The 26,493-nt window shown below is 46.1% G+C and overlaps 4 protein-coding genes and 1 pseudogene across 11 annotated transcripts in view; 3 read left to right on the top strand and 2 right to left on the bottom strand.

Annotated features, from left to right (window-relative positions):
• Positions 1-10,164, bottom strand: part of CNTROB (centrobin, centriole duplication and spindle assembly protein) — a 27,033-nt gene extending 16,869 nt beyond the window's left edge. The window contains exons 1-9 of one of the 4 annotated variants that reach the window (XM_015597474.2): positions 9,037-10,164; positions 8,161-8,245; positions 7,855-7,936; positions 7,210-7,366; positions 6,191-6,307; positions 5,862-5,978; positions 5,425-5,523; positions 4,187-4,435; positions 3,719-3,865 (exon numbers count right to left, since the gene is read on the bottom strand). In XM_015597474.2, coding sequence (XP_015452960.1) covers positions 3,719-3,865; positions 4,187-4,435; positions 5,425-5,523; positions 5,862-5,978; positions 6,191-6,307; positions 7,210-7,366; positions 7,855-7,936; positions 8,161-8,245; positions 9,037-9,306 — 1,323 coding nt within the window. In that variant the 5' untranslated portion in view covers positions 9,307-10,164. Of the gene's footprint in view, positions 1-3,718; positions 3,866-4,186; positions 4,436-5,424; positions 5,524-5,861; positions 5,979-6,190; positions 6,308-7,209; positions 7,367-7,854; positions 7,937-8,156; positions 8,246-9,036 lie in introns of those variants that run through there. The other 3 variants (XM_006922346.3, XM_006922347.3, XM_025040145.1) reach the window with 3 other exon arrangements.
• Positions 10,165-10,312: 148 nt separating this feature from the next.
• On the top strand, positions 10,313-12,063 carry TRAPPC1 (trafficking protein particle complex 1). Of its 2 annotated transcripts, XM_025040144.1 has the most exons (5): positions 10,313-10,456; positions 10,565-10,663; positions 10,811-10,908; positions 11,249-11,387; positions 11,685-12,063. In XM_025040144.1, the coding sequence occupies exons 2-5, from the start codon at positions 10,565-10,567 to the stop codon at positions 11,811-11,813; spliced, it is 465 nt and encodes a 154-aa protein (XP_024895912.1). In that variant the 5' UTR covers positions 10,313-10,456; the 3' UTR covers positions 11,814-12,063. The 2 variants fall into 2 exon arrangements, with proteins under 2 accessions (XP_024895912.1, XP_015452862.1); XM_015597376.2 differs by having other exon boundaries at positions 10,429-10,663; positions 10,811-10,881.
• Positions 12,064-12,294: 231 nt separating this feature from the next.
• Positions 12,295-19,809, top strand: KCNAB3 (potassium voltage-gated channel subfamily A regulatory beta subunit 3). 4 transcript variants are annotated; one of them, XM_006922344.3, is made up of 14 exons: positions 12,296-13,208; positions 14,521-14,564; positions 14,658-14,695; positions 14,927-15,006; positions 16,466-16,510; positions 16,595-16,639; positions 16,840-16,883; positions 17,068-17,154; positions 17,433-17,518; positions 17,667-17,787; positions 17,872-17,966; positions 18,059-18,179; positions 18,344-18,432; positions 18,703-18,948. In XM_006922344.3, exons 1-14 carry the CDS (start codon positions 12,967-12,969, stop codon positions 18,778-18,780), a joined length of 1,215 nt encoding a protein of 404 aa, XP_006922406.1. In that variant the 5' UTR covers positions 12,296-12,966; the 3' UTR covers positions 18,781-18,948. The 4 variants fall into 4 exon arrangements, with proteins under 4 accessions (XP_015452821.1, XP_015452820.1, XP_006922406.1 ...); XM_015597335.2 differs by having other exon boundaries at positions 12,295-13,208; positions 17,667-17,966; positions 18,703-18,917; XM_015597336.2 differs by lacking the exon at positions 18,344-18,432 and having other exon boundaries at positions 18,703-19,809.
• On the bottom strand, positions 15,939-16,057 carry LOC112471453 (annotated as a pseudogene).
• A 2,961-nt stretch (positions 19,810-22,770) lies between the features above and the next one.
• Positions 22,771-26,117, top strand: RNF227 (ring finger protein 227). Its single transcript, XM_015597378.2, has 2 exons — positions 22,771-24,514; positions 24,612-26,117. The coding sequence occupies exons 1-2, from the start codon at positions 23,998-24,000 to the stop codon at positions 24,665-24,667; spliced, it is 573 nt and encodes a 190-aa protein (XP_015452864.1). The 5' UTR covers positions 22,771-23,997; the 3' UTR covers positions 24,668-26,117.
• Positions 26,118-26,493: the final 376 nt, after the last annotated feature.

Below are 26,493 nucleotides of genomic sequence, written 5' to 3'. Positions count from 1 at the left end.
ACGGTGAAAAACTAAAAACCTGCCATCTAAGATCAGGAACAAGGCAAGGCTGTCCACCATCACCACTGTTATTCAATATAACACTGAAGGTCCTAGCGAGTACAATCAGGCAAGAGAAAGATATAAAAGGCATCCAAATAGGAAACAAAGAAGTCAAATTGTCACTATTTGCGGATGACATAATTCTCTATATAGAAAACCCTAAAGACTCCACAAGAACACTACTAGAAACAATAAGCAAATACAGTAAAGTTTCTGGATACAAAATTAATGTTCAAAAATCCACAGTGTTACTATACTCTAATAACGAATTGTCAGAAAAAGAAGTGGAAACAATAATTCCTTTTGCAATTGCAACTAAAAGAACAAAATACCTAGGAAAAAATTTAACAAACATGTGAAGGACATATATGATGAAAACTATAAGACCTTATTAAAAGAAACTGAAGAAGACACAAAGAAATAGACAGATATTCCAAGTTCTTGGATTGGAAGAATTAAGATAGTTAAAATGACCATATTACCTTAAGCATTATACAGATTTAATGCAATCTCCATCGAAATCCCATCAGTATCTTTTTAAATAAACAGAACAAAAATCATCAGATTTATATGGAAGCACAAAAGACCTCGAATTGCCAAATCCATCCTGAGAAAAGAACAAGGCTGGAGGTATCACTCTGCCAACTTCAAATTATACTACAAAGCGATAATAATCAAAATGGCATGTATTGGCAGAAAAACAGACACACAGACCACTAGAATAGAATCGAGAGTCCAGAAGTAAATTCATATATATATATGCAAATAATTTTCAACAAAAGAGCCAAAAACATACAATGGAGAAAGGAAAACCTCTTCAATAAATGGTGCTGGAAAAACTGGAAAGCCACCTGCAAAAGAATGAAACTAGACTGTTGTCTATCACCACACCAAAATTAACTCAAAAGGGATTAAGGACCTGAATATAACATCTAAAACAATAAATCGCATAGAAGAAAACTTAGGAACTAAACACGCAATGCAATATATATATGCCTCACTGCTAAATTGTACACCTGAAATTTACTGGGTTTCGTTAACCAATGTCTCTGTAAAAAACGAACAAACAAACAAACAAGAAAACCTGTAAAGAAAAGAAAATAGCAAAGAGTAGCAGAGATGCTTATGGCTGGCAGGGTCACTGATACACAACTGACACATCACTTCAGTTCGAGTTGGGTTTTGCCATAAATGATTTTGGTGCTAAATTTAAGAGAAAAAAATCTTTCAGTTTTTAAACTTATTTCAGTTTTTAAGCTCTACTGAGGTATAACTGATAAATAAAAGTTTTATTATATTTAAATTAACTAATTAATTAATTGATTAATTATAGGGGCTCAATGGCAGATTTGAGCAGGCAGAAGAAAGGGTCATTTAACTTGAAGACAAAGCAATCAAAATTGTCCAGTCCACTGAGCAGAAAGAAAAAAGAATGAAGAAAAATGAACAGAACCTGAGGAACCTGAGGGATATCATCAAACATACCCACCTATTCATTAGTGAAGTGACAATAAATAAAAAGAAATAGAAAAAATATTTGAAGAAATAATGACCAAAAACATCCCAAACTTGATGAAAGACATAAGTGTACACATTCCAGAAACTCAACAAACTCCAAGGAGGATATAAACTCAAAGAGATCCACGCTAAGGCACATTATAATCACACCGTCAAAAGCCAAATACAAAGAATCTTAAAAGCAGTAAGAGAGAAGCAACTTGTCACTTACAAGGGAGCCTCAATAATATTAACAGCTGATTTCTCAAAAGAAATCATGGCAGCCAGAGGGTAAAGGAATGACATATTTAGAGTGCTGAAAGAAAAATAATTATCAACTAAAAATTCTATATCTGCAAAAAAAAAAAAAAAAAAAATCCTTTAAGAATGAAGGAGAAATTAAGATACTCCCAGATAAACAAAAGCTAAGGGTATACACTAAGGGTAGGGCACTAGTAGACCTGCCCTACAAGAAATGCTAAGGGGAGTTCTTCAGGCTGAAATGAAATGAAACTAGATAGTAACTTGAAGCCATATGAAGAAATAAAGATATTGGTAAAGGTTACTATACAGGTAAATATAAAAGTCAGTATTACTGTACTTTTGGTTTGTATCTCCTTTTTTCCTATATAATTTAAAGACAAATGCATTAAACAGTAATTATAAATCCATAACAATAACAATATGAAGGAGAAAGGATAAGTATATAGGAACAGAGTTTTTGTATACTATTGAAACTAAAGTTAGTATTATTCAAACTAGGTTATTACTTTAAGATGTTAATTGTAATCCCAAGGTAACCATTAAAAAAAAATACTTTAAAATATATGGAAAAGGAGATCAAAATGTTACACTACAAAAACATCAATGAAATTTTTTAAAAGGCAGGAACTAAGAAAAGAAAAACATATAAGACAAAGAAAACAAATAAGAGTAAATGGCAGAAGTTAAGTCTTATCAGTAATTACTTTAAATGTAAATGAATTAAATGCTCCAATTTAAAAGGCAGAAATTGGCAGAATGGAGTTAAAAAAACATATAATCCATCTATATATTTTCTACAAGAGACTCATTTTAAATACAGAGACACAAACAGGTTGAAAGTAAAAAGATGAAAAACGACAGTCCATGCAAATAGTAACCAAAAGAGAGCTGGGGGTGGAGATGGGGAAGGCTATATTATTATCAGACAAAATAGATTTTAATTGTTATATCAAGAAGATATAACAATTATAAACGTAATATGTACCTAACAGAGCCCCAAAACTTATGAAGAAAAAATTGACAGAATTGAAGGGAGAAACAGACAGTTCTACAACAAGAGTTGTAGACTTCAATATCCCACTTTCAATAATGGATAGAACAATAAGGAAATAGAGGACTTGAACGACACCAAAGCCAGGCACTATTCTGGGATTCAACAATAGACAAAAAATCCATTCCCTTAGGGACCTTACAATAAATAAACAAGAATTTAAAAGGAATACTGTGTAGTATATTAGGAGAAAAATTAAACATGAAACAGGGATTGTCAGAGGTTGCAAATTTTACTCAGTGGGGTTGGGTAAGACCTTACTAAGAAAATGGCATCTGAATAAAGAGTAAAGAGTAGTTCTACTTACCCTCAATCACCATTTATTATAGTACTTCGAAAATGTGTGTTACTAGACAAACTCCCCATCTAGCTGGTGGATCTGATCTCCTTGTTGGTGGGGACTATCTCCAGCTCCTAGCATAAAGCTTACAGAAGGGCTGTTCAATGGGCTTACTGAACACACAAATATACAGACACACCTAGCACTGGTTCAGGGGGTTACAGCAGCTTATAAATTGTTACTCAATCATTTACTAACATCTTTACCCTTGGCCTGCCATAACAAATTAGTTTTCATGTGGTCAGTCCTCCAAGTCAATGAGCTAGGAGAAAGGAGTGTTTGCTCACTAATCCAGAAATTGGGTATCTCCTTAAGTCAACCATTAACAAGGCAAAAAGTCTCTCGGAATGACTTGTTCTCAGAAACTCATTAATTTGCCCTTAACTCACATTTTACACATAGAAACAGAGGCCCATTAAGAGTCAAAATTCTAGTTAGACATGGGAGTGACTCCTGAAAGTTCACTCTGGCTCAGACCTACTTCTAACCAGGAAAAAAAACTGAGGAACCCTCTGCCTCCTGACCTGCACCAAGCTCATTTCCAGCTGCAGGGCATCTCTCTCTCTCCGAGCTGTATCCAGCTCTCCTTCCAACCGCCGCACCTCAGACTGCATCAATGCCAGCTGTTGCTGGGCCTCTCGGGCTGCCTGGGCCTCCCTCTGTGTGTTTCTCTGAGAAAAAAAAAATCAAACTGAAGTACAAACCTAATTTCCTGTCTCGTGGTTACTTCTGTTCCCAATTCATCCCCCTATACCCTAAAACCCAAGCTTCCTTTCTCTCTCTTTACATTTGACCTGGTTCCTCATTTGTTTAATCTCACTCTTTGCCCTTCCATGTATTTGATGCCCCAAGCCTTTCCAGCTGGCCCTACACTCTCAATCTTACCTTCCACATAAAGTTTGTCACTCTCTATCCCAGTTCCCCTACACCCTATATCCTGTCATCCCATTTCATTCAATTATTTTGCCCTTCATCTGTTCCCCATTCCTCACCTCCGCTTTTACCTTTTCCCTTTCCAACTGAGCCTGGCCCTCCTCCTGCAGTGCCTGGTAGCGTTCCTTAAGCTGGCGCTCTTGCTGGGCCCAGGTCTGCCGTTCTTCCTCTAGGGCAACCTGAAGTGTCTCAAACTGTCGATGCTCACTGAGTTGCCCAGCACGAGCCTCATCCAGTTCTTCCTGCAGGGCCTGGCACCGCTGTTGTTCTAGCTCCAATCTCAAAGTCAGAGCTTGCCTTTCCTCTTCCTATAGCCCCAGAAGAAAACCAATATCCTTAGCATGCCTTAAAGAGACCAGTAATTTGTCCCTTCCCTCCCATACAATGTGCCCACTGAGAATTATGTCCATTAAAAATAAAATAGTTGACAAGCCCACAGGATTATAATATAGTAGGTAAGAGCTTCTGTTCCAGAAACAGGTAGAATCTAGATTCAAATCTCAGTTTTGAATCCCAGCTGTCATTTACTGTGTGTTCTTTGGTACACACTCTTAACTGTGAAATGGGCAGGAATAATATTAGGGTCTACCTTGTGAGGATTAAAGTAAAAAGTATATTTAAAGCATATAGAACAGTGTCTGGCACATAGCAAGTACTCAATATACAATAAGTATCACCATTATCATCAAAAGACATTCCATCAAGACTAGAAAATCCAGCCTACCATCATGTATTAGCCAACCAGCAACCATCATCAACACTCTCAGACGTAGGCTGTTAAAAGTACCAGCATGCATGTAGCGAGTATGCGTCATGCATGCATCAAGTTCCAAACCTGGCTACTAATTCATATGGGTAATCACTTTACCATTTCAGCAATAAGAAACTTGAAAGAGTCTCATCTCAGATCTTTTTTGGCTATGCCCTAGACCAAGGTTCCCAAACCTGGCTAAACAAAATCGCCTAGGAAATTTCTGAAAATATTTAGGTTCCCTAACCCCACCATATATCTACTGAATCAAAACCTCTGGGTATGGGTCCCAGAAATCTATATTTTAAAATAATTCCCCAGATAATTTTAATGAGGATATAATTTGCAGAGTCTCTCAAATTAACTTGGTGGCAGAGCCCTTTTTGTAGAGTAGTATCTAGCAGAACTAATGTTCTAGGGAACACATTTTGGGTTCCTTGTGCAACTAAAATTATGAACTCCCACAATTGACCAATAACCCATAGCCCTCTAGAAGTAATTAACATAACAGCCTATATTGGAATTAACCCAGCCCAACATTCTCACCAGTGTCTCTCTTTCCTGTTGATGTAGTCTGGCGCCTTCCTGCTCATGATTCAGAGCCTCCATGGCCTCAGAAAGGCTTTGTTCCAGGCGAGTTACTGTCTTTCAGGGAGAGGAGTACATAGGACAGAGGAACTGAGGGGGGAATCTTTGTATGTTATACTTTAAAAAGCATTAATAATGTAAACTTTAAGAGTTGACTAAATGACTTAGGGGCCAAAGAGAATACTACATGGTGTGGGGAAAACTGGGAAGACAGCAATGATCCAAGTTTGACAGCAGAAACAGTGAAGGAAGAGAAAAGAGGGGAGAACTGTCAGGCCGGCTACTGCAGACTGAGGTCAATCTATTAGAAACCCTAATTCCAGAGCTATTTCTACCCCCTTCCATCTAGCAATCTGTGACTTAGGTTCGAATACCATATGATCCAGGATGCCCACCTCCTGCTGCTTGCTTCTAGTGAGTTCAGCTGCCTGGCGTTCCTCTTGGAGTCCCCGAAGCACCTCTGTGCGCTCAGCTTCATGCCTGTTCCAGCCCTCCACCACACGGGCAAGGGTCTCAGGAGAGGAAAAGTCAGATGGAATTTCAAAATAATATTTCTGCCCTCTTTCTGCCCATTGCAGGGTCAATAGCCACCTTTGCTTAGTAGTTGGTAAACCCATCCCTTACTCCCGCTTTTAAAACAAAGTGATGTTGGTTGACCACCTCTATTTACTATTCCTTTGGTGCCCCCCATGTAGAGACCCACCACATTCTGCTACCCTGGTACCTTGTCCAGTTGTTCAATCATGATATCTTTCTTGTGGTCAGCAGTCACAGCCACAGCTAATTGCTGCTGAAGCTCTAGCACTCGGGTCTGTAGGCTCTGGATATGGCGTTCACAATGCTGGGAAGAAGGATGAGGAGTCGGGTGTTGCCATCCTTAGTCTGACCAAAGCACCAAACTTTCCAGCTCCTCTAGGGAGAGATGGGCTGGAGACAGGGAGCATGGGTCCCAAGAACAGAATAGGTTTGGAGGAGAATCAGGAAATCTGGAACAGGAACCTTAAGGCCTGAGATCTCCAACACCTTCCTCTACCACCTGAGGAAACAGAGGCTTAGTCTCTACACTCTTCTCTTCCTTGAATCTCCTGAGAAAAATTTCCATGAACTTTTGGCAGGGGTGTAGTGGCCCACACTGCAAAAAGTAGGAAGTTACTCCTGCCTTGAGCAGCTCAATGGACACAATGATTAAACACAGCAAAGATTACGGGGAAAGCCTTTCATTCATGCCCAGCTAGTTGAATAGAGAAAGGAAGAGTTCCAAAGATAACACAACCAATGATTTTGACTTTCCTTCTGCCTTGTCCCACTCTCTTCCCCCTTCAGACAGACTGAGTTTCATAGATAAAGCTCATTAAAACAGTAGCTATAAAACTTTTGCACAAGCCAATGAAGTTTACTGTTCATTCACCAAACACTTCTGAGTGTTTCTGTGTGTTAGATATATTCTAAACTTTAAGAAGACAGTGATAATGAGACAAGGTAAGACCCTCATGGAGCTTAGTTTTTGAAGGGCAAAACAAGCAAGATATATTAGACTGTGATAAGCTATATGAAAGAAATAACAGAGTAATCTGAATACCTGGAGGGGAGGTGTGACATTTTAGATAGGATAGTGAAAGATGGCCTTTCTAAAGAGCTATTTGAGCAAAGTCCCAGCTTGTGGGCCCTTAACTCTTGCCTTTTCCAGCACTCAGCCCTATTTCTAATTTTTGCTGCTTTCAAAATGAAGGTTTTATATCTCACCTTGCGACGGGTATGCTCTGAATCCAATGCATCTCTCAGGCCCTGAAAATCTGGAGGATTGAGTGGGGGCCCTGGCTGAAGGCTGGTGTAACGGGGAAACAACTCCTCCAGGGCATGGGCTGAGCTAGATGGAGATAAGTCTTGCAGCGGCCGGGTGCTGAGCAAATCAGGTAGAGAATATTAGTGTTGGGAAAGCTTTTGAGACCCACTAGTCCAACTGTGACATTTTACAAATGAGGAAACTGAAATTCAGAAAAGGCAAGAGACCTGGCCAAAGTTCTTTAAGTTAGGTAGTGATAGAACTATAAGTAGCACATAAGTTCTGTGATTCACTCTATAGTGCTCCTTTTTCCTATGCAAAACTCCCTACCACAAAAGGAAACAGAAGCAAGCTAACTCTTCTGGGGAAAGGAGGACTAGAGGTTGGGAGAAAGCCAGGTATTAGGCAGCAGATGCTCATGTTCCTGAAGGAGTAAAGGGGGTAGAAAATAGGAGAGAAAGGATGAAAACTAAAAGTTAAGTGACAAGCATCTTAGATCCTTAAGAGGTACAACAGCAGTAAAGGGAGAACTAAGGACTAGAACACTTGGCTTTCCAAGAAAGCAAGCAAGCAAGCAAGCTAGGAGAACCCCAAAGAGAACTCACTTAAGCAAGGTGGCTGTGCTGTCACTGTCAAAGGAGTCCTCTTCCCGTCTCTCTGACCCAGCACCTAGAGTAAGGGGATCCCCTAAAGGCAGTCAAAGGGATCCCACAGCCAGGGTCAGATAAGGATAGGAACAGAGACCACTTGAAAAAGAGAGGACAGGGCCTTCCTTTCTACTTCACCCACTCCTCCAGACTCTCTCTCAAAGAACTGGAGCCTTTCCTCCAGTTCCCTCCTCCCCCACTTCCTTTCTCTTTCTCCCACCCCTTAAATCTAGATTCTCTTTTATAGAGAAGGGATTTACTTACGATAGGCTGTATCACGTGAGGTTTGGAGCATGCTCTGGAGTTGACCCCGAACACTTTCCATCTCAAAGATATGCTTGGAACCATCCTATCAAAAAGGAACACAGAAATCAGAAGCAACCTGAATAATCTATATTCTACCTACTGCTAGGGTAGATGGCATCCAGTACCCCCTAAAACCCAAGAATTTTTACTCTAGCACTTAAGAAAGCAAGAAAAACAGAACTGACCCAATAAGGGTTAGAAACTCAAATGTCTTCAGAAGCAAGACAGGCAGTGTAAATAAATTAATCGAGCATGTTAAGACAAAAGTGGTGGGGATTCTTGCCAACTAGAAAGGAAATACTGTCTAAATCCTGTGTAGTCCATGGCTATCAGTTTTTCAAATTCTAGAAGACCTAAACAGTCTGCAAATTGGTTATGACACCTTTCTATGCAACACTAATAACTATCTTCTCTGTAACATATGTAATTGCTTTAGTGATTTACACGCCTAATTTTGAACCATAAAATCAAAATATTTTTGAGCTGGATGGATCTTAGCATATTTTGGTGCTACTCTTAAGTCCCTAGTTACCTCTTAGGATGAAGAAACTTTATTCTCACAACCAGTCCCCAAGTCCCAGTCAAAGCACAGCAACCCATCCTACAGTATGGGTATCTCTGACAAAAAAACACTAGAAAGTTTCATAATTTTCCAAATTATGCTGTCCCAGGCCACTCTCTCCCTCATATTTGCTCCCAGGAACAAGCATGACTGAGTCTATACCTAAAAGGAGTTTGAAATCCAACAGGAGTCCAATATCAGTTAAGCAACTTTTTTTTTTTACCAGCCCCAATGTCAAGACCCTAGAGATAGCCCAGACACACTTCCCTCACCTTTTTCAAGTTGTTCTCCAATCCAACTGACAAGCTGCGACTCAGTTCTTGGGCCAAGCTGTCTAACCTCTCATGCGGAGGTGGGGAGGTGGAAGGTAAATACAGCTGGGCTCGGGCTGTGGCCTCTGCCTGACGACTGAGATGCAAAGAAGCATAGAGCTGGGAGGTCACCTCAGAGGACACTTGGTTCAGCCCAGGGACTTCTGATGAATCACCCAGGAGATCTTCTGCCCTGAGAGGTGAACTGGGGCTGGTAGCTGATGTTGCCATGAGCACAGGGAAGAGATGATTGGAGACAGCAGAGCCGGGAATTCCTGATTCTGCTTTAGGAGAGCCCAGGAGACAAAGTACACAGAGAAGGAAGATTTGGGAGAAAGGAGGAAGACACCAAGCCAAGGATCCTTGGTGAATAAAGGTATGGAGGCTTTCTGGTTAGAGGAAAGGTTCCCACTGGTACCAGAGGCCATGGGAGAGAGCACAAGCTTTTGGAAACTGTGGGAAAACAAGGTTTAGCAAGGAGCGGGTGGAGACAGAAGACCTACTGCGGGGCAAAAGCACCACTGCAGTCGGTTCTTCTGGAGTGCTGAAAGCTACAGATCAACTTCTGGCACAGGCTATCACTGGTCAACTGAGCTCTAAGTTCTCACACCCAAAATGCGTAAACTGAAATAAACCCAAATCCAATAAGAACCTAATTTCCGTCCAGCTGCCTTATTTGCCCCTCAACTGGCTTCTGTCTCAGAGAGGCACCTCCCCACGTTCCCCACCTCCCCACGTTCCCCACTTCTCCACATTCCTCTGCCCACTGCACCGTTCTATCTAGGGTCAACTCTGTTGTATATCCTCTCCAACCTCTCCTGGCAAGAAAGTCATGGCAAAGCCATGAATCCCTCCCTCCCAACTACCCCAAAAGAAACGTGAATACTCAGTCACGTCCTCGGACGTCCCTAAAAAGTACGCTGCCCTCAAACTTAGCCTGAAAATTCTCTACCCCACCACCCCGTTTTGACTACTCTCCCACACCTCCAATCTTCAGCTCCCCCAATTTGCCAAGGTAAGGACAAGGTATTAACCCCCCTCCTCTAAACACGAAACCGGGACGACCAAGACCCACCCCGCCCTCCACCGCTCGCGCGCTGCCCTACGCTCAAAACCGTTGGCAGCCTCCCGCCCACCGTCCGAAGCCCCGCCTCGCTCGCCTAGATGACGTCAGCAGCCCAAGAGGTCCTGCTCACAGCCATTCACACAGCTTCTGGAGCCCGGGAGCCGGTGCGCGCGTGCGCGGCGCCACCGGCCACGGATTGGCTGAGAGATGTATTCGGGTGGAGTTATTGCTCCGTCACTGCAGTGCGAGGACTGGGAGGAGCCCGGCTCCGAGGAAACAGGAAGTACCTTGTGACCGCCACTCAGAGCAGTTCCGGTGAGTCCAAGGGAGAAACCCGCTTGGTTGGAGGGATCTGGGACGGAAAACTGGAGCCCTCGGAGTGTGCGCGGTCCTGGAGCGAGGACCATACCTTGTGCCCTGCAGATGACTGTCCACAACCTGTACCTGTTTGACCGGAATGGAGTGTGTCTGCATTACAGCGAGTGGCACCGCAAGAAGCAAGCGGGAATCCCCAAGGAGGAGGTGATGAGAGGGCCCCGCGCAACCGGGTGACCTCGCATCTCCAAACGCACGTAGTCCCAGTCCAGTCCCTCCTCTCCAAATCCCGGCCGTTCCCATCTCTGGCCGGTCTCATTCAACCGAGAGCTAATTCTGCCTCTCTCCCCTTAGGAGTACAAGCTGATGTACGGGATGCTCTTCTCTATCCGTTCATTTGTCAGCAAGATGTCCCCGCTAGACATGTACGTGGAGTCAGAGGGGAAGTTGAGGGAAGGATTAGCCTTGGGAATTTTGGGGTGGGAGAAACTTTCTGGATTGGAAGGGGCATTGGCCCCATAGAGGAGAAGCTGAATCTGAAGCGAGAGTGCTGAAGCTGGAAGCAGCAGCGGTGGGTAAAATCTAAAGGTAGAGAGGTTGGTGCGGAGGGTGGGGTGGAGGGGGTGAAAGAAGGGGCGACAAATTGGGGAAGGAGAGCGATGGGAGGTGTTCTTACTCAACAAGCCTCCTAACATATGTTTAGGGAAGTGGGAGTCGACCTGGAGGGGATTAGAAGTATCTTTTTGGAAGCGATTCCGGTCCCATTCTCTAACATCCTCCTCATCTCTACAGGAAGGATGGCTTTCTGGCCTTCCAAACTAGCCGTTATAAACTCCATTACTACGAGACTCCCACTGGGATCAAGGTTGTCATGAATACTGACTTGGGCGTGGGACCCATCCGAGATGTGCTGCATCATATCTACAGTGCGGTCAGTGCCAGTCCCTGGGACCCTTCCCCCAAAGCTCCTCAACAGCCGTGGCCACTTAGATCCCCAAGACTCCTTCAGCCGCCCTGCCCAGATCCTACTGTATTGTATCTCTATTGAAGTCAAAGTTTTCTCAGGACCTTTTAGGTTTTTTAACACTCCCACCAACAGTTTCTCCTCATGGAGGGCTTGCCTTCCAGTCCTTGATCCTTACGCATTCACACACCCCTGAGGTTATACTAGGTTTGGGGTTGGAAACAAGTGTCCAAAGCCTGGCTCTAACACCCTCACTCTCCATAGCTGTATGTGGAGCTGGTGGTGAAGAATCCCCTGTGCCCGCTGGGCCAAACTGTACAAAGTGAGCTCTTCCGCTCCCGACTTGACTCCTACGTCCGCTCTCTGCCCTTCTTCTCTGCCAGGGCTGGCTGAAGGAAGCACCCTACCTCACTCCTCAAAAGAATCTCTGTATGTTTGAGGCCGTTCCTAACCTGTTTGGCCTGAGGGCCCCCACTTCCTGCCCTTCCAACCCCTCAAGCCCCCAGGCAGCCTACCCTGGTGCCCTTGCCATCACAGGCAGGAAGCCTACAGGAGTCTATACACCTCCAAACCAGGCCCTCTCTTCAGTTTTATCCTCTACCAGACACCTGGAGAAGTACAGAATAAACTTTTTGTCACTGTCTGTGACTAGAGTGTGTCAATTTGGGTGGTTGGTGGTAGTGGGGGAGAGGGGTGCCTCCCACTCAATGGAGGCATGAACTAAGGCGGTGACATCCTCTGAACCTGCGAAGAGACTTCGACCATCTGTTTCCCAACAGCAACATTATTGGCATTCTGGACTGGATAATTCATTGTGGGGGGCGGGGGGGGCGGGGCTGTCTTGTGCTTTGTCCTGGGCGCCACTCACTAGATGGTGGTAGCACATTCCTCTCCCTCCCCGGTAGTGGCAGTCAAAAATGTCTCCAGATCTTGCCAAATGGCCCCTATTGAGAACCGCTGGGCTGCAGGAGGCCGGACCTGCCTCTGGCCCCAGAAGATACAAGAACCACCCTGCCGGGTTCTGATATTGGATTCCTCTTGAGTACGCTTAACATTCAGGCCGCAGAGCTTCGGAAGGCGGGGCTTATGCAGATGAGCCGCTGGTTTGCCTGGAAGGCGGGGTATGCAGATGAGGGAGGCAGTGCGTGCATGTTGATTAGCTGGGCCCGCTGCGGTTCCAGCTGAAGTGGCATCTTCTTTCGCTCACTTCGTCCCTAGCTCCCTACCCTCTCAGGACCGTTCCCCATCTTTAGCCTCATCCATTTCCCCGTCCTCCTCCCCGCGCCTTTGTCCCCGGTGTCTGAATATCTCCACTAGTGGTTACTCCTGCGTTTCTCCCCTCCCACCGCAAACCCCGCGACCTCCAGCAGCCCGCCCTCGCGGGCAGGATCCTGCCTGACGACTCCTGCCGCAGCCTCTTCAGCCTTCCCGCTCTCTCCCAGGGCTCGCACCACTAAACCCCGGGTTGTCCGTCCTCAGGCTTCCCTGTCCGTCCTCAGGCTTCCCTGTCCCCTCGGAGCCCCCTCCCCCGCCCTGGCCAGCCAGCATGCAAGTGTCTATCGCGTGTACTGAGCAGAACCTTCGCAGCCGGAGCAGTGAGGATCGTTTGTGTGGACCCCGGCCGGGCCCCGGGGCCGGTAATGGCGGGCCGGTCGGCGGGGGGCATGGGAATCCTCCGGGGGGAGGAGGGTCAGGCCCCAAGGCCCGGGCTGCAGTGGTCCCCCGAACCCTAGCGCCCGCTGGCGCCCTCCGAGAGAGCACCCGCCGAGCCACTGGCATGAAATACAGGTATGGGGGTGGCTGGGTAGCCCGCTCCATCTGCTCCTTTTTCCCGATCTTTGAGGCGTCCTGGGATGCCATTAGAACCCCCTCTAACTTCGCTAAGAAGGTCCCGGCTCACTCCATATCTTCTACCCCATCACTGGCACTCCTTCTGTTGGTCTCTCTCTTGGTCGCCGTCGATACCCCTAACTAGGAGAAATTCGTTTACCAAGGTTGACGGGGTCCTGTAGACCCAGTGGGATGCTCCTGAGCTTTCCTCTTTACCCCCAGGAAAGCCAAGAATGCAAGGATCTCCAGGCTGCATCCCCCAAGGAGTGTCCTTGGGTCGGTGTCCTGAGAAGAAGGGGAAGGAAAGGAAAGGGCTTCCCATTCTGGCCTGCTCAGGGTGCCTGACCCAGATACTGCTCCTACCTGCCCCAAGGGCCCAGTCTCTTGTGACCTTAGTGGAAAGGGAAGTGGGGCCCTGGGAAGGATAGACCACATCTCTCAATTCCATGCTGAGAGACAGGAGCCCAGTGGGGAAGGTGGCCTATAATGTAACTGTAGCTGACTTAATCCCAGAGAACTTCTGGGCTCTCAGAACTCACAAGGGGTGGGGGTGGGGGTAGTCTTCTGCTTGGGAGTTAGCAGAGGTCACTGATCTGACCTGGTGTTGTCACTTGAGGAATTTGATTCCCTCCATGTGGCAGCCTTGATTGGGAGGCTGAGCTGACTACTTGGGTGGAGAGGTCTTGGGAGGAGGGGACTTTCTGGTTCTGGGACAGACTTCACAAGCCCACAGGAGCACAGGGAGTGGAGAAGAGGAATAACTGGCCTTTCCTGTCATACTCCCCACCCAGGTGTCCTACCTGCTTTTGTTGGAAGCCCATCTGCCTAGCCTATCCAAGGACCTTGGCTTGCCTGAGTACCTGTATTTGACTTGGTTTACCCCTCCTACCCCAGTGTCTGCCCTTTAGCATAACTCTCTGAGGGTCTGTTTTCACAAACATTACAATCAGCCAGTCACATTCCCCCTACCCCAACTCCACGAGTCCCAGAGATGGTTCAAATAAGGCCCTACTAGGAGAAACACAATCAAGGCAGCACATCTTCAGTGTGATAGGAGGGAACAGAGGCATTGGACAGTGGCTCCATAGGAGCAGTTTGTTCACGTATACTATAGGAATAGCACTGCCCAATTCAGTAGCCCACTGGCTCTAGTTTCTCTGGATTGAGACAACCTAAGGGCTTCTCATTCTGAAAGGAGAGGAACTGGGAGCTGATAATCTATGTCCCTAATGGAGGCTCCACACCTTCTTGCTACTTCTGTTCCCTGCAGGAACCTAGGAAAGTCTGGTCTTCGGGTATCCTGTCTTGGCCTAGGTGAGTTAGAAAGAAGAGGATTTAAGGGAAGAGCACTCATTCATTCATTGCTTGCTTCCCACAGTTCTCACATGCCTGGCTTCTCTTTTGCAGGTACCTGGGTCACATTCGGTTCTCAGGTCTCAGATGAGGTATAAGTGATGGGACCTAGAGCAGGGTGAGGGGCTGTGAGGAAAACAAAACGAGGGGAAATGGACTTGGATAGGGCTTTTGACAACAAGCATGGAGAATGATGGATGCAAGGCTAGAGGATGGGGAAAGGGGGAAGAATGTGGAAACCAAAGCTGAGATGCTATGGGCTAGTGAGGGAGGTAATTGAGAGGCCTGTGGTTGATCTTCAACTCTTTTTCTCACCTCCCTAGACAGCAGAGGATGTGCTGACAGTAGCCTATGAGCATGGTGTAAACCTTTTTGACACTGCCGAAGTGTATGCAGCTGGAAAGTAAGGACTGGAGTGAAAGAGCTAAGTTACATTTAGAAGGCTGAGAGAACATCAGGGCTTCATATTTTCCCTCTCAAGAACCCTGAGAATTCTGCCAATACTAAATTCCAACTTTTCAGCCAGTGGGCCCCCAAGGCATTGTGGGAATTATAGTCCCAAATATCAGTTCCTCTCCACCTTAGAGGGCAATGGGCATACTGTGCAGTCAAAAAGCAATAACAAACAAACAAAACAATATATACCCTATGCATCAGATATGTGTAACTGCATGGGGATTACAAAGCTTTTAAATATACCACACCACATTACACACCCATGGCTTCACACTGGGAGAAGCTAAAACCTAGGTTGAGCTACCCATATCTATTTTCCATCTGCAAACTCTTCTGCTCATCTTCAAGACTTGGCCCAAATGTTAGCTCCTCCAAGAAGCCTCCCCAAAGTTGGTCATTACCCACCTCAATTTCCCAAAGCACTTTATACTGCCCTCTGACACACAGTTTATCAATTACTGGTTCATGTGGCCATATCTGCTGCTCAACTAGGAGGCTCCTCTTTTCATGAAATTTGTCTTGCTCTTGCCCATATTACCCAAATACCTACAGGGCCTAGCACAGAGCAGGCACTACTTGTGAGATAACATCAATATACCCTTCAAAAAGCTCTCATTCTAAATAGTTAAACAAATAAACCAAAAAGACAGGGAGATATGAAAGACTGAATAACACTAAAACACTTCAATAACAGTCTCCCATAACAACTTAAGACTTGTCACATGTTAGCTCATAATTAAGTGCAAAAGAATTGTGTAGCCAATAAGAGCTATGGAAGCTGACAAGGACTGACCATAAACTGTGGTGAAGCAACCTTTGGTTGACCTCATAGATTGCAAGGATCTTGTCAGCTTACAATCCCTTATTTTTTATTTTTTATGCCTACAGCACCTGGTCTTCCTAGGTGGTCTCTCATCCAAGTACTAACCAGGCCCCACCCTGCTTAGCTTCCGAGATCAAACAGGATCGGGCTTGTTCAGGGTGGCATGGCTGTAGACGCAATCAGAACATTTTCAATTCTGCTCAGAGGCAGAATCTGAGCTAAACTTTGGAGGATAGGTGGAATTTTGCAGACTCCAGGAGGAGGGCAACACAGATTGTTGGAACCAGTGTCTCCCTAGTCTGTCCCTCTCCCCTCATCCTCGTCTATCCCTTTTGAACCCAGAACTGATGCACAACTGTTATTTGTTGAATGACTGAATGAAAGCTATATGACTATACCCCTAGTTCCAGGAGCCCCTTATTTAGTCCAGGTTCGGGCTGACAGCCCAATGGCTCCTGGTTTATGCTCCAGTTTACAAGAGAGGAAATTAGTTGAATTAGGAAATTAGGAAATTAGGTGGGGAAAAAGAGAAGGAAATGCTCCACTTTGGAGAGCTCAATGCTTCTACACTGTTTTCTTTCAGGGCTGAAAGAACCCTAGGCAATATCCTCAAGAGGAAAGGTTGGAGGTGAGACTGTGTTTTGGAGGGTTGCTGGGGACATGATCATCCAAAAATCCTCTTCTTGCTGTTCTCCCATTTCTCTTTTTCCAGGAGATCAAGCTATGTCATCACCACCAAGATTTTTTGGGGAGGACAGTAAGTGGCCGCCCCACAATAATTGAGATCTACAGAGAATGTAGAAGGTGTATGGGATGGGGGTGGTGACAGCTGTCCCTGCACCTGCCATCCCAGGTCCTGACTTTGAGGAACCATGTAGTCCCAGTTCCTCATGGTGCCAGGCCAGCCTTGGTCCTCATCTTTGTCACACCTCATCTTTGACTTACCTTTTCCTACAGGGCAGAAACTGAGCGAGGCTTGAGCCGCAAACACATCATCGAGGGTGAGAGTTAGAGGCTGGGAGCCTGAAGTGGCTGGGTATGGAAGCCAGAGAAGTTGGGGACATTCTCTGAAGTTCTTCCTTCAGATGGGGAACTGGGAGTTAGGTGACCACTGCAAAGAGGTAAGGTGTGAATTCTGAAACTGAAGCTGAGTTGCTTACTTTCCTCTCCCCATCCCCACCTTAGGCTTGCGAGGATCTCTGGAACGTCTCCAGCTGGGATACGTGGATATTGTCTTCGCTAATCACTCAGACCCCAACAGTCCTATGGAGGGTAAAAGTAGCATCCCAATCATGATAGTCCTTTAAAACTGAGCACCTCTCAACCCTCAGTAGGAAGCCAGTCCCTGCTCAGGAGGCCTCCCAAGCTCCACAGTGGAGGATCAGACCCTAGGACTTAAAACAGAGAAGGAGGCAAAGAGCAGATAGTAACCTCTCTGACTCTATAGAAATGCCTGGGGCCTTTGTGGGGGCAGTCAGAGATCTGCAGATCTGGAGCCATGGATGCCAGGGATCTCACAGTACAGCTCTCTCTTTCTCCTATATGCCTAGAGATTGTACGAGCCATGACCTATGTCATCAACCAGGGCCTGGCCCTGTACTGGGGGACATCTCGATGGGGGGCTGCAGAAATCATGGTGAGTATACTATCCCACTTCCCCATTCCACAATGAGTGCCCACTTTTCACATGGCCACTCCAAACTCCATTCTGTTGGAAGACGGGGAGCGGAAAAATATGGAGAGTGCTCTCACCCACACCCCCATCTCTTTCCTACCCCACTCAGGAGGCCTACTCCATGGCCAGACAGTTCAATCTGATTCCTCCAGTGTGTGAACAAGCAGAGCACCATCTGTTTCAGAGAGAGAAGGTGGAGATGCAGCTGCCAGAGCTCTACCACAAGATTGGTTCGCAGCTCCATCAACCCTACCTTTCCCTTGGCTTCACCATCACTGAGATCCCTTTCCCCACACATCCAATCCTCTTCTTAGGTGTTGGCTCAGTTACCTGGTCCCCTCTAGCCTGTGGCCTCATTACTAGCAAGTATGAGGGGCAAGTCCCAGATACCTGCAGGGCCACCATTAAGGTGAGGTCTGGGGGCTCAGGATGGCAAGATTGGGCTATCTTGGCTGTTCTGGAGGTAGGTGGGGTCTTTTGCTGATTCTTTTTGGCTTCCAGGGCTACCAGTGGCTCAAGGACAAAGTGCTGAGTGAGGATGGCAAGAAGCAACAAACCAGAGTCATGGACCTTCTTCCCATTGCTCACCAGCTGGGCTGCACTGTGGCACAGCTTGCTATTGGTGAGATACTACCAGCCCTGGACCCTGCCAGGACCTTGTCTCCCCCTGAGACATTCCCAAACCCAAGACTGGTTTTTCCTTAGGGAGGACCCTCAGAGACACTTCTGAAGTTTATATGCTTACTGTTCCCCATCAGTTCTCTTGTTTTCCTCCTCTGGCCCCAGCATGGTGTCTCCACAATGAGGGTGTCAGCTCGGTCTTGCTGGGGGTGTCCAGTGCAGAGCAACTGATAGAACATCTGGGCGCCCTACAGGTGAGCTGGGGACTCACAGGCAGAGCCCATCTCTATCCCCTTCCTCAGCAAGCAAAGCCTCACTGTCCAACTAGAATGGGCCCGACCTACTACAAGGTCCTTGCTTTGCAAATCAGAGGTCCCAGGGTGACAAGGTGAGGCAGGGCACAGCTGGGACACTTTCCCTGACACTTGGTCCGCTGTGCTGCTCCCAAGTCCTCGAACTTCATGCCCTTCTTCGGTGACCCAACACGTACTTACTGCCCTCTCCACCATCCCATTATCCTCCAGGTGCTGAGCCAACTGACCCCGCAGACGGTGACAGAGATAGACGGACTACTAGGGAGCACACCACATTCCAAGAAATAGTCCTTCAGGGGCGCAGGGCCCCCAGCCTAGATCTGCTGCACCCCTACCCAGAACTGCTTCGCCGCAGCAGCCTCCCTCCTGCTCCGGTTTCCCCACACACAGCAGTCACAACGAGAGTGGCCCCGACCATTAACGAGTTCCGGCTCGAGTAGCAATACGCATGAACAAAGCCATATCCTTCCGCAACGGGGCTTGAGAGGAAAAGTAGTTCACCGCCCTCTGCTGCGCTCTCCTAAGCCTTCTTGCTAATCCCAGGCATGAGCTATTGGGCTGTTCCCTCTCTGCTATTTGGTCTCGCTCTTCTCAATTCCCACAATCCCCAAGGCCCATTAAAAAAAAAAAAATACACGGCAGATAAAAGAATTATGCAGAGTACCTCAAAAGTAGCCCTTAAAATGTCATCAAGGGGTAATAACCTAATAAGAGAGTTGTGATGTCATCTGGGACAAAGGAAAATGGGGCTTTTACGTTATTCAGTAATACAAAGGAAGCCAGGCTGGTCCTGGCAGGAAGTTAATGATAAAGTTAATGAAAACCAGGACCCTGCCTTCCAGCCAGGAGGTGTAAGGGGGCTTAAAACTACAATTGGTGTTCTTTGTTTCTGCCAAGAGGCGGAATGTAGGGGTGGGGAATACAGTGACATATCACTGACAAAAATAGAGGGAAATTTGATGGCAGATGTATAGCTTGGCCAGGGTGGCCCTTGGAAAACAATTGGGCTGTGCTTCTCAGGAAATAGTAACAGCCTTTAAGGTCACAGCAGAGATATGGGGCTGACCACGTCTGCGGATAGAGTTTGAGCCTTGAGCAGGACTTCCTACCTGGCCTTAGGGGACTATAGTTTTCCTCCTGGCAATAATCTTAAAGCAATAATGGTGGCCCCTCTTCTGTAAGACTTTCCAGGGAATTGTAAATAAAATCTCAGCTTGATCCTCACCGTGTCTGAAATTACAAGGAGTTGGGAGGCGAAGGTCTCAATCTCAGATATCTGGCCCTCTAGCCCCCTGGCATTAAAAAGCTCTAGTATTAGCTTTCTTTTCTCTCCATTGCTCATTTACCTCAGTGACCCTTGTTCCTAGTCATTACTCTTATCAAGGACCAAGGGACTGATACCCTAGGCCCCAGTTTTCTTCCTTCAGTTGCCACATTCCGTAGAACCCAAAGAGATTTGGCTTCCCAGTTTTTTTCCTCCCTCCAGCACCCTTGCCCTAGTTTTGTTTTGTTTTGAAAGTTATACTACCTATACTTCTGGTTTTATACTTCTCATTTCACTCTTGCATGATACTTACACTTATGTCAAGGAACTATCTGGGTGGTTTTCTTGTGGCTGAGAGGGAGGGGCTGGTCTGAGGTTGAGGCTTTGGAATTTGGTGAAGGAGAGATAAAATGAAACCTGGTCTATGGTTGAGATGACAGAGAGAGGGAAAGGAGTTATCATTGTAAAGTAAAAAAGAAAGCAAGTGAAAGATTAGGTGTGAGGGTAGCGGAAAAGCAGAATCAAATGGGATTATGTCAGATACTGCCCCTGATTCTTCCCTAAAGAAGTCTGATTTCCCTAGGATAGAAAGTGGGTGGAAAGTTACCACCTTTAAAAATCACAAGGCAGGGAAGGATGAGCTGTTCCTTCCTTAAAATACAACCTCACCATTTCTCTTCTACCCATTCTCACTTGTCCTTGATATTGAAGCTGGGAGAGCAGAGTAAAACCAACTTCCAAAAGAGAAAAGTCAACAGCATGCTATTTACTGGGTTAGCAACCAACCAGACCAGCTAATGAATACTTACATCCACTCCTATCCTCTCCCACTCATTTTGGAAGACTGGTGGAAACAAAGAGGTAAAACGTATGACTAAACTATGATTAGTTATTCTGTAATAAACATATATGAATTTATAAATTCAAAATAGTACTCTCCTTAAATAATTACCTTAGAGGGTTATGTAATTATTTTAATGTTTCTCCCATTGCTCAAAACATTTAAAAAAAACTTCAGAGGCAGTTTAGAAACCCCTTGTAAGAAACTTTCCTTTATTGTCATACCTCATTTACCATATTTATCACTCACCTCATTCATTAATTTATTAATAAGTGTTTATTGAATCCTACTATGGGATACGGTGGTAAACAAAACCAGACTGAGAACAAACTTCGAGCTTACAGATGGGCTAAACAACCCCCAAACATAAACTTCAGTTGTCCAAAAGCCAGAGAAAAGCACGTGATGTTACCAGAGTCTATAGTGGGTATTTGACATGGCGAGCCTGAGCTGAGAGCTGATGGATAAGTGTTACTAAGGTGAAAGCAAGAGAGTCAGGGGAACAGCATATGAGAAAGCCTTGTGGCAGAAAGGAACATACAAGCCAAAGGTCTCAAAGCCAGAGTGTGGAAAGTTACAAACTTTAAATATCACAGAACAGGGAAGGATGGAAGCAGAATGTGAGACATGGGTGGGTTCTGAACATACAGAGCCTTGCAGGGCACTTTAGAATATTATTTTTATCCTAAGGACAGTAGGAAACCTGCTACATCAATTAGCTATTGATATATAACAAATCACCCCCAAAATTTAGTGGCTTGAAACTTCTAAATGATTAATTTTTTTTATGATTCCAAGGGTTGACTGGTAGGTTCCTCTCCTGTTTTCATCTGGGCTCACTCAAGTGGCTGAATTCAACTAGTAGGTTGGCTGAGCAGGAAAATCCAAGATGGCCTCACTGGTATGTGTCTGGCTATTAGTGTTGGCTATTGACTGGGGTTCCTCAGTTCTCCATGTGGCCTCTTCTACCACTGGTTTGAATTTTCTTACATGGTGGTCTCAGGATAGTATTGCAAAAGGACAAAGGCAGAAGCTGCAAGGTTTCTGAAGGACTGTGCTCCAGAACTCGTCACTTCTGCCACATTCTATCAGTCAAGCAAGTCATGAGGCGAGCTCAGATTCAAGGGATAGTGAAATAGACCCCAATTCCTTCTCCCCAATGGGAGAAGCAGCAAAGTCACCTGCAAAGGAATTTTGGGCTATTAAACTGCCACCACATTAAAAGATTTTAAACAGGAATAGAAGGAATGTGTGGTAAGACATGTTTGAGTTTGAGATTACTGTAAGCAGTGTGGAGAAAAGCTTGCAGAAGTCCAGAATGAGTGTGGACAGACTGATTAAGAGGCTCCTACCAGGGTCTAAGCAAGAGATGATGGCATCTTGAACTAGGGTGATGTACTGAAGATGGAGAAAAGTAGGTGGGGCTTGGTGATAAGTCAGTAAAGGAAGGTGAAAACAAGGGAGGAGTCAAGGACAACATCTAGGTTTCTGGAGCTAAGTAAAGAAAGAGGTAGGAAACACTGGAAGAGATGCTGATTTAGACAAGGAGATCATCATTTTTGGGTTCTTGAAGATTAAATGAAAGGAAGTTGAGCAACTGACTGGATATTCAGGTCTGGAGCTTAGAGAGGCTTTGGCTGTCGAACACTTTGGGAACATTTATGTAATCAAATGTACCTTAAAATTTTAAGATTTAATCACCAATTAGAGATATTAAGAGATGTGAGATTTCCGAACACCATTCCAAAGAGAAGTTCCAAAAACGTTTTGAATTATCGCAGCAACTGGATTAAGTAGATAACTTCCCCCAAGTGACTATGAAGACAATACAACTCAGAAGTTCTGAAATGTTTGCTTGAAAATAATGGTATAACTCTTCACAAAAGATTACACTCTAAGGCAGGGGTCCCCAACCCCTGGGCTGGTACCAGTCCATGGCCTGTTAGGAACTGGGTTGCACAGCAGGAGGTGAGTAGCAGGTGAGTGAGCAAAGCTTCATCCACACTTGCAGCTGCTCCTCAACACTAACATCACTACCTCAGCTCCACCTCAGATCATCAGGCTTTAGATTCTCATAGGAGCACCAGTCCTTGGTGCCAAAAAGGTTGGGGACTACTGCTCTTAAGGTTTTAACAATCTAGTTGAAAAGTAAAACCAGTTCTACATTGCCTATTACAGCCAGTAAATGCGATGGGTATAGAGAAGCCGGTCTTGTATTGACCAAGAGAAATGGATGTTGAAAATGTTGAGAACTGAGAAATTAAAGTGAACACAATATAAGTGGGGAGCACAGGATAGTAATTATAGCCAATATGTGCTGTTTACTCTGTGCCAGTGTTCTAAGCACCTAATGTATATAATCTCATTCATTCCTAATATTATCCATATTTTATGGGTGAGGAAACCAAAGCCCAGAAAAAATTAAGTAACTTGCTCAAAGTGTCACAGCTAGTAAGTGGTGGAAGCTAGGATATGAACTCAAGTCAGCTGGCTTTAGAGTCTGTGCAGGTCCAGGAGAGGTGAGGAGGCAGCTGGGGATAGGTGTGGCACCATGAGGGAATGTGGGCTGTGAGTACTATATCCTGTTTACCTGTGGGGGAAGTCAGACCCCTGAGTCAGAACTCATGCTGGGCTGCTTTGCTGGACCCATCATGGTGTGTGGGTGTCCAGGCCAGGCTACTCTGGAAGGAAAAGATTCCCAGAATTCCTAAGGCCATAGTCCTGGAATCTAGGTCTCTCTTTAGGCTGAGATGTCAGCTTGGCATTGAGCAGTTTGAGGAATATGAAATTTAGAAGTCCAGCCTTATAAGAACACAGGGGGACATGTATAAGGCGAGTTGAGGGCAGAATGAGAGTTACTGTCAGGCAGCATCCGTTCAAACATACAGGACCCCACCAAAGGTGGGACAGAATGGGCTGTGTCACTAGCTTAATAAGTTTAAGTGGGGTTGTGAAAGAGTGAGCAACTGAACGAACAGGCCCCTGGGCCTGTAGACACTTATGCCAGTGGCTTAGGGGGCACAGGAAAGGAACTGAGGATTTGCACACAGAATTAAGGAGTGCGGGCTTTGTGCTGGGGTATGAAGGAAGGCATGGAGGGAGTAGAGGGTGATATGCCTCTTACCGCCCCAGTCCTAGTACCAATTGAGCCGCATTCCCCCTTTGCTTCTCCAGCCACGGTTGACATTCCCGGCCTCGTGCCTCCACCGCCCCCACGCGTGCCGCCGCAGGGAGCGGCCTGACCACGGCGTGACGCCTCGGGGGCGGGGTCTCATTAATAAAACGGGTACGGGACCGCGGCCCCGGCCCCAAGACAAGACCTGAGTCAAAGGGAGGGCCAGCTCTTTCTGCCCACAACATCAGCCACGTTAGCGACCCCCTCGAGTCCGCGGCGGGCACCATGCAGCTCCTAGTGAGAGTGCCATCTCTTCCGGAGCAGGGAGAACTAGACTGTAACATCTGCTACCGACCCTTCAACCTCGGTCGCCGAGCGCCCCGCCGTCTGTCCGGAACGGCACGCGCCCGCTGCGGACACACGCTCTGCACCGCCTGTTTGCAAGAGCTGGCAGCGCGCGGTGACCGCGGAGGAGCGGCCGCGCGTGTAGTGCGCCTGCGCCGCGTCGTCACATGTCCCTTCTGCCGTGCGCCCACCCCGCTTCCGCGCGGCGGGGTCACAGAGGTTTCTGTGGACCCGGACTTGTGGTCGCGGTTGGAGGAAAAAGCGCGAGCCGAACGCGAACCAGATGAGGCGGGTAGCCGGATCAGGGAAAGCGGCGACGCCGACCAGGAGACCGACGACGAAGAAGAGAGCGAGAAGGAGGCGGGGCCAAAGAGCGCGGGGTGGCGCGCGCTTCGGCGATTCTGGTACAGGGTGCTAGCGCCCGCGCGCGGAGGTCGGCGCCCGCTGCCTAGCAACGGTGAGGAGCTGTTTTGGGAGGCTGCGCGGGGAGAGCGCCTAGAAGCACCAGGGTTCCGCTGCATTCTCCCGCTGCCACTAACTCTTCTTTCTTCCAGTGCTGTACTGTCCAGAGATTAAGGACTTTGCCCACAAGACCCGCTGCACGCTGTAATTGAGGGACCCGGAAGCTGCGGCGGAAGGAACGTGGGAGCTGCATTCTCAGAGAGTGCTGTAGTACAAGGGGTTGATGCCAAGGCTACCCCCCTCCCGTCCCGGGATTGATGAAGTTGAGCCGAGGGCAGGAGGGAACGCCCTGGGAGGTGTTGATACTGAACTGGGGAGACTACTAGACGTATCGCCCCCATCTATTGACTGTGCCAGCCTTACATATACAGGATGGAGTGGCCTAGGGATAAAAACGATCTACGCTCCAGTGAGAAGACGACAGATTGTTTCCTTAGCTGTGACTTTGGCTTTTGTCCAGGGCAGCTCTGGTGTGTGGGAGCAACAAGTCCCGTTTTAGCAATTGTGTCAATGGTTTGAAATTTTTAAAAAGCTGGAGTGGGAGGGAAGAGGCTGATTTTCATGTCACGTTAATCTCACTTCTCTAGCACATAAGAGAACTGAGAAAAATAAGCCTTTTCCCCCCCTCACAGTGCTGTTATGCTTGTTTCCCCACTTCCAGTACTGTGAATGTAAAATTGAGATGTCTCTTGCCTTGCTTCATTTCAGAATCTCCCTTCATTTTGTTAGGGCAGGTCTAAAGGGCATTTATCTGAGGCACCTAATTAGGGCTTATCAAGGATAGAAGGGAGAGCCATTTGGTAAAGGCATCAAATTTTAAACCTTTGATATGTTTTTACAGTCACAAGAAAACACTCCTGAAAAAAGATGCTTATCATACAATTTTAAACTTGTGTCCCATAATTGGACATCTGTTGTATGTCATGAATTCTGTTTTAAAATCCCGTCAGTATCTTACGATGTAAAGGGCCAGCAGCATCAGCATCAGCATCAGTGGGAGCTGGTTGGATGTGTAAAATCTCAGGATTCCACTTCAGACTTACTGAATCAACCTGAATTTTAAGAATCTCAGGTGATCCGTGTGCACATAAAAATTTAAGCAGCATTGGTCCAGGTCCTGGATGCTCTAGGATGTTACCATCTATGGGTGGAATATTTAGAATACAAATGGTATTTAATATATACTGTTTTATTACAAGTTCTAAAGTGACATTCTGTTGAAATCTAAATTATGTGCTTGTTTCATTTTCCTCCTAGTTAAAAATGTGAACTTAAGTATAAACCTCAATTTTTGTAACTGTATTTTGACTTTTTCCTGTCTTTAAGGTCTCAGCTTAAATGTTCCCTGTTCAGAGTTCTTTCTCAATATCTAACCTGGTATAGTCCCTCCCTCACCCTCTGTAGCATAATAATGCCTTATTTTCACTGCTTTTATTTCCAGATAGTATGTGTTTTGTTGGTGTCCCCCAATAGAGTGTAATCTCCATGAGAGCAATGACTGACTTGTGACTGTTGTATCTCCAGGGCCAACAGTATTAATGTAAAGCATGTACTCAATAAATATTTATTAGATTTTTTTTAAAAAATAGCCTCAAAAATTAAGTGTGTGGTCTCTCTCTCTGAACAGCCCTGGTAGTGAACAATACACGTTTAAAAAAATCTACCAATTCAAATATTTGGCAGGCTATGGAAGTTTGACTCCCCCACCCAACTCCTTAAAAAAAAAATGTACTTCTGCACACTGGTAATTGAACCTGTGGAGCTGTAGTGACCTCTGCTGACTCTTGGAGGAACTAAGCAACTTGAAGGCAGAAAGGATGATCAAAAAGGATGAATGGAAGGCAGTTCTGAATCTCTCCAGGCACCCCTCCCACTACACTTGTCTAGTAAGCCCTGCTATCTCTCTGATCTCAATCTGAAGCCTGTGTAGGTATCCTATTGCTTACCCTCAACACATTGGGGTGGGTATTGGAA

This window comes from Pteropus alecto, unplaced genomic scaffold, assembly GCF_000325575.1.
Source record: "Pteropus alecto unplaced genomic scaffold, ASM32557v1 scaffold398, whole genome shotgun sequence".
In the NCBI taxonomy this organism is placed as follows: Eukaryota; Metazoa; Chordata; class Mammalia; order Chiroptera; family Pteropodidae; genus Pteropus; species Pteropus alecto.
Note: the sequence above shows the minus strand (reverse complement) of the source record. Positions and strands in the feature narration are given on the sequence as shown.